General features: G+C 43.0%; 1 protein-coding gene across 1 annotated transcript in view; it reads left to right on the top strand.

The window, feature by feature from the left end:
• LOC121291516 (syndecan-3-like) overlaps window positions 1-7,356 on the top strand; it is a 230,364-nt gene that overhangs the window by 212,950 nt on the left and 10,058 nt on the right. Inside the window, exon 4 of the mRNA XM_041212819.1 lies at window positions 4,531-4,825. Coding sequence (XP_041068753.1) covers window positions 4,531-4,825 — 295 coding nt within the window. The remainder of the gene's footprint in view (window positions 1-4,530; window positions 4,826-7,356) is intronic.

A 7,356-nucleotide genomic window follows, 5' to 3' on the forward strand; every position in this document is an offset into this window, starting at 1 on the left:
GCTACCTGAAATGGATCCATTTAGCTCTGGCAAGGCGAACGAGGGTCAAACGAGCAAATTTGAGGCTGAGGCCAAATGTGATCAATGGAGGCAGCGCAAACTCAACTCAGCAGGGGAGGCAAATATCCTGGAAGCTTTTAAGAAACAGTGGAGATTGGGGGACTATAGGAAGAGCAATGCTTTGGGCAGAATTTTGAGGGTTAAGAAAGCCCCCAGTTTTAGGTTTCATTACTGATTATGGTGTTGCATAAGAGCAATGCTTTAATTTCCTCCTGCTGACACTGATCTGGGGTTACTGTGTTGAGTTCAGTTTTCATCAGCATCTATTGCACAAGTCAAAAAACTGAGGCTGATAAATATAAGATAGTCGCCAATAAATCCAACAAGGAATTAGGGAGTTTTCTTTACCCAGAGAGTGGTTAGAATGTGGAACTCACCACCACGAGGAGTAGATGAGGTGAATAGTATAGATGCATTTAAGGGAAAGCTAGATACACCAGGGAGAAATGGATGGAAGGTTATACTGATAGGGTTAGAAGAAAAGGGGTAAGAGGAGGCTTGTGTGGAGCTTTAACATCAGCACAGATGAGTTGGGCTGAATGGCCTGTTTCTGTGCTATCAATTATGCAATTCTATATATTTAATTACTAAAGCTCCCTCTAATGGCCATATACTGTGTCTACAAGAGCAGGTCAAAGGCTGGGAATCCTGAGGCGAGTAACTCACTTCCTGACTCCCCAAAGCCTGTCCACCATCTACAAGGCACAAGTCAGGAGTGTGATGGAATACTCTCCACCTGCTCTGATGAGTGCAGCTCCAACAACATTTAAGAAGCTCAACACCATCCAGGACAAAGCAGTCCACTTGATCGGAACCCCAAATAATAATTCGATGTAGTAATGAAGGGCATTTCCAACATTGGAATTTGTGGATTTGCTGCAGAATTTTCTCTGGTGAATCTATTGTTCTCCTGCTTGTTGAAACATGCATAATCCTGGGATTAACTGCGGTGCAGTATAAAAGAGAATCTGACAGACTCTCCCTTATAAATGGAGACATGGTCCAAAGTGACCTCTGCTGCAAGAGGTTTGGATGTTTGCTCCTTTGCGTTTTTCCTTTAATCCTCTTCAAAATGAGAAAAATAAGTTCACAAGGGTTTAGCTGGGCGGGCAAGTTCAAGGTGCTTTGCAACAGAATTACTGAACCCTGCCATTAATTTTGCGGCTGAGATCTGTTGGTATTTCTGATCCTGAATATTGCTGAAAAGAGTGACATGTTGCTGAAGCTTTTAGTCTTGCACTCATCAGGACAAACACAAGAATGCCAAATTTCAAAGGATCACAACACAATTTACACTACAGGAGAGCAGGGTGCTGATTGGTTGGCAAGTCGACTCTGATTCATTCCCCACCAGCTAATTCTTGGCCAGCAGACCAACAGCCCTTTTCCTCCATTCCAATATTTTATATCTAGTAAACAAAAGTGTTTTAAAAAAAAAAGTCAATTACAAAATGTAATAATGTTCCTATGATTTTTCTTTTGGGTGTTGCTCATGCCAGTGTCCAGGATAGACCTGAAGAATGGCAACCCTGGCACTGCCTGGTATTCTGATGAACCTTACCAGGCAATAGGTCTCTGCTTCTGTAACTCATCTATCCTGAGTTAGTTTATTTCAGCCAGGGTCCTACAATTTCCCTCCATACCTTTGGGCGGAAAAAGGAATATATCGACTCCTGAGCATTGAGCTGTTTAAAAGTTGCACACGCGGATACCTATACACATACGAACATATGAGCATATGAAATAGAGCAGCAATAAGCCATTCATCCCCTCAAGCCTGCTCCACCATTCAATAAGATCATGGCTGATCTGTTTGTGTTTTGAATTCCACATTTCCATCTACCCCCGATAACCTTTGATTCCCTTTCCTAACAAGCATCTATCTACCTCTGCCTTAAAAATATTCAATGACCCCACCTCCACTGCCTTCTGAGGCAGAGAGTTCCAAAGTTCCACAACCCTCTGAGAAAAATAAATTCTCCTCATCTCTGTCCTAAAAGGGCTACCCCTAATTTTAAAACAGTGCCCACCCCCCCACCCCCCACCCCTAGTTCTGGACGCACCCACAAGAGGAAACATCCTTTCCACATCCACCTTGTCAAGGCCAATCAGCATCTTGTAAACTTCAATCAAATCACCCCTCACTCTTCTAAACTCCAGTGGAAACAAGCCCAGTCTGTCTAACCTTTCCTCATAAGACAACCCACTCATTCCAGGCATCGATCCAGTAAACCTCCTCTGAACCGTCTTCAACACATTTACGTCCGTCCTTAAATAACGACCAAAACTACACACAGTATTTGAGGTGCAGTCTCACCGATGCCCTGTATAATTGAAGTATAACATCCTTACCTTTATGTTCAATCCCTCTTGTAATAAAGGATAGCATTCCATTCGCCTCCTTAATTACTTGCTGCACTTGCATGCTAACTTTTTGTGACTCATTGGCACACATATACACACCAAAAATCTCACATCTCGCACATGGTTCATCTACTAACTGCTGCCACTTTTTTGTGGTGATGGTGGTCTAGTGGTAATGTTGCTGGGCTAATAATCTCCAGGTTAATACTCTGGGGTCATGGGTTCAAAGCCTATAACAGCAGCTGGTTGAATTTAAATTTGATTAATAAATCTCTTTAATGAGCATTATCATTCAATGTTTTTTAATAAAACACCTGGTTCACCTATCCCCCTTACCGGAAGGGAATCTGCTGTCCTTACCTGCTCTGGCCTACATGTGACTCCAGACCCACAACAATGTGATTAACTCTTAACTGCCCTCTAAAATAGCCCAGCGAGCTACTCAGTTCCAGGGCAATTAGGGATGGGCAACAAATGCTGGCCTTGCCAGTGACACCCACATCCCATGAAATTTTTTTTTTTAAAAAGCCTGTGTCAGTTTGTTCTATTGCATATTCCTACGTCCACAGTCATAATGCAGACTGTCTATAAAAGCTATTCACACCACATTTCTACCCTCTCACCAGTGTTTGTGCTATAGCCCCTCAGTTTTGTGTCACCCAGTTTGTTGCAATGTACTGCTGGGAACTTCCTAGGTTGACAACAACTTTAGTTCTGTCTATTGAACATTATGTTGTGCACGGGATTGGACTCGACAGTGGTGCCCTTCATTGTCAAATAGCTTGCTTGCATTTGCTAGCTTGGCTCACATGTGAAACTTGGTGATTGCAAATGTCAGAATTAGATTAGGTGTAATTGTAACTTGACTCTCCGGGTGGCAACCCTTGGATCAGGGGGAACATTGATTTTACACTCCACCCAATAGGTGCAATTTTAATTGAAGCAGTCTGGGTCCAAATGCAGCAAGACCTGGACAATATCCAGGCTTGGGCTGACAAGTGGCAAGTAACATTTGCGCCACACAAGTGCCAGGCAATGACCATCTCCCACAAGAGAGAATCGAACCATTGCCCCTTAACATTCAATGGCATTACCATCACTGAATCCCCCACTACAGCATCCTGGAGGTTTTCATTGACAGGAACTGAACTGGACTAGCCATATTAATACTATGGCTACAAGAGCAGGTCAGAGGCTAGGGATCCTGCGACAAGTAACTCACCTCCTGACTCCCCAAAGCCTGTCCACCATCTACAAGGCACAAGTCAGGAGTGTGATGGGATACTCCCCACTTGCCTGGATGAGTGCAGCTCCAACAACACTGAAGAAGCTGGACACCATCCAGGACAAAGCAACCTGCTTGATTAGCACCCCATCCATTCCCCCCACCACCGATGCATAGTAGTAGCAGTGTGTACCATCTACAAGATGCACTGCAGGAATTCACCAAGGCTCCTTCCAAGCCCCTGACTGCTACCATCTAGAAGGACAAGGGCAGCAGACACATGGGAACACCACCACCTGGAAACTCATCTCCAAGCCACTCACCATCCTGATGTGGAAATATATCACCATTCCTTCATTGGCGCTGGGTCAAAATTCTAGTACTACCTCCCTAACAGCACTGTAGGTGTAGCTCCACTATATGACCTGCAGCAGTTCAAGAAGGCAGCTCGCTAAACCCTTCTCAAGGGCCAGTAATGGGCAATAAATTCTGGCCCAGTCCGCAGCACCCACATTCCATAAATAAATTTAAAAAAAACTTATCCCACCCGTTGTAAAGCAGAAAGGATTGGGTGTAATGTTTTTTTTAAAACCTTATCCAACTTTACTGTCCTTTGAAATCAATGGACAATATTTGACTGGCATAAAACTCAACATTCCATCTAATCCCATGGGTTTCTCACCTGGAGAGTTTGGTGAAAACTTCCCCAGTGTCTTAGAATGAAGCAGTGTGCAAGCTAGAAAGTAGGAAAGACAAATTGGAGAGCATCCTTCTTCACGCTCTTTATCAGTGCTGTCCATTCCGTGGCATCTTAATTTGAAGGGATTTGAAGCCTCTTTGCAATGATCAGTTCCAATAACTTTTCCTTTTCTTTAAATTAGCACACACAAAGAGCTGACACCAGTGAAATGGTCAAGGAGGTGACCATTAACAACGAGGTGGAGGTTCATGCTGCCGGTGGACCAAGTGGAGACTTTGAAATCACCGAGGAGGGGGAAGTGGTGGACCCGGAGGCAAATAACGAGGTGTTTGCTGCTGTCACACAGCCAACCGGGAGAGGCAGTGGCAAGAGCGGCCTTCCTGATTTAATAGACAATGCAATAGAGTCGGGGAGCTCATCTTCAGCTGCACAATTACCCCAGAAAAACATATTGGAGAGAAAAGAGGTTTTAGTAGGTAAGATGATTCTTTTATTAGCCTTTGCTGCACCGATTACACTAAGCACCCAACAATGCATCATTTCCTATGAAGAGAAGTTGGATAGACTTGGGTTGTATTCGTTGGAGCAGAGAAGACTGAGGGGCGACCTGATTGAGGTGTAAAAGATTATGAGGGGCATGGACAGGGTGGATAGGGAGCAGCTGTTCCCCTTAGTTGAAGGGTCAGTCATGAGGGGACATAAGTTCAAGGTGAGGGGCAGGAGGTTTAGGGGGGATGTGAGGAAAAACTTTTTTACCCAGAGGGTGGTGACAGTCTGGAATGCGCTGCCTGGGAGGGTGCTGGAGGCGGGTTGTCTCACATCCTTTAAAAAGTACCTGGATGAGCAGTGTTTAAAATCAAGTTGGAAAGCTCTGAAATAAATATTTAAGATATTGTGTAAGACTTGGCCAGGCACTGAGCGTCAGGAAAACAAAAAGGAGTTAATGTCGGCTTCATAAATAGAAGCAGTGAGTGCAAAAGCAGGGAAGTTATGTTGAAACTTTATAAAGCTTTGGTTAGGCCATAACCAGAGTATGGCACCAGTTCTGGTCACCACGCTTTCGAAAGAATGTTCGGGTCCTTGAGGAGGTGCAGTGGAGATTCATCAGAATGGTTCCAGTGATGAGGGATATTAGCTATAAAGTTAGGTTGGTGAAGCTGGGGTTGGAGCAGAGGAGGTTGAGGGGAGATATCTGAGAACATAATAAGATTATGATGGGTTTAAGGTAGACGAAGGAAAGTTGTTCCCATTAGCCGATGGTACAGGGACTATGGGAGACAGATTTAAGGTTTTGGGAAAGAGATATAGGGAGGATGTAAGGAAAAACATTTTTACACAGCAAGTGTTAATGACCTCAAACTCATTGTCTATGAGGATGGTGGAAGTAGAAACGATGAATGATTTCAAAAGGAAATTGGATAGGCACTTGAGGGAAATAAACTTGCAGGGCTGCAGAAATGGAGCAGGGAATAGGATTGACTGGGCTGCTCAACAAAGAGCCGGCATTAACTTGATGGGCTGAATGGCCTCCTTCTGTGCAATCATGACTTTATGACTCTACATTTGGATGTGTTCTTTTATCCGCTTGTTCTTTCTCTGCCAATAGACACATTTGTTCTCAGTCAGCAGCTAAATGCCATGGAAGGAAGCTGCTTTTAGTTAAAGAACTGGATGGTAGAAGTAAAACATATGTGGTCTTATGTTTCCTTTGTATTGATGTACTGGGCAGAGTACACCAGCAAACAGGATAATCGCTCCTTAGAGAATTGATTTTTACTGAAGGAAGAAGTGCAACATCCAATTTTTCTTCTGTGTTTTACTGGAAACCTTGATGAAGAAGTAAAGCAATGTCAGTCCTATAATTCCAGAAACACTTTATCCCAAAAGCTATGTTTGAAACTCCGCTTGGTGCATTTCCATCAGAAGGTTCAAGCCCTAAATTAGTTTTGAGATTGCAATCAACTTTCATGTACAAGTGGAATATTTAGAGAGCGTTACACGGTCAGAAGTACCGGCTCTTGGGTGAGAGGTTTAACCAAACTTCTGTTTGCCTATGCAGGAGTTGTTTTCAAATGGATGTTGAAGATCTTGCTGCACTACTCAAAGAAGAGCAAGGAGCCCCCTTAACATCTTAGAATCATAGGGCACAGAAGGAGGCCATTTGGCCAATCATGCCTGTGCTGGCTCTTTAGAAGAAGGCAGTTCATCATTACCATCCCAAGGGCAATTAGGGATGGGTAATAAATGCTGGCCATCATCCCCATGAATGCATAAAACAAAAGAATTGTCCAACTAGTCTCACTCCCCGTCGCTGTGTAATTTTTTTTGCCTTCAAGTATTTTTCCACTTCCTTTTTGAAAGTTTCAATTGAATTTGCTTCCACTGCCCTTTCAGGCATCACGTTTCAGATCATAATAGCTCACTAAAATCCTCACGTTGCATCTCGTTTCTTTCCTGTCTCCTTAAATTTATGACTCTGGTTCCAATATTTCTGCCACTGGAAACAGTTTCTCCTTATTTACTCTTATCAAAATCATTAATGATTTTTTTTATGCCTCTATCAAATCTTCTCTAGGAAAACAACTACTTCTGCAGTCTCTCCATATACCTGCTGTTCCTCACCACTGGTCCATTCAAACCAACATTGTCCCTCACTCAACACCTTCATTTACCTCATTGTGGTGGGACATTGCTGCCTCAGATTGGCTGCTGTATTTCCCCAAATAACACTCAAGTGGCACTCCAATAAATAATGCGCTTTGAGACATTTAGCCATGTGCTGAGACATTATATAAAATTGTAATTATATGTAATTAAAATTATATCTAAAGTACATTTTTAAAAATCTGTACGTGCTTTTTGTCTACAAAACCTGTTTCTTCTTGTCACACATTCTCATCACATTTCTGTGTGAACTTTAGTCTTTATACGTTCTGAAGACCATATATACATGTGGTCATGAATATAAATTAGCAGCCAATAAAACCAATAAGGGAATGTAGGGGAA

This window comes from Carcharodon carcharias, chromosome 19 (assembly GCF_017639515.1).
Source record: "Carcharodon carcharias isolate sCarCar2 chromosome 19, sCarCar2.pri, whole genome shotgun sequence".
NCBI lineage: Eukaryota > Metazoa > Chordata > Chondrichthyes > Lamniformes > Lamnidae > Carcharodon > Carcharodon carcharias.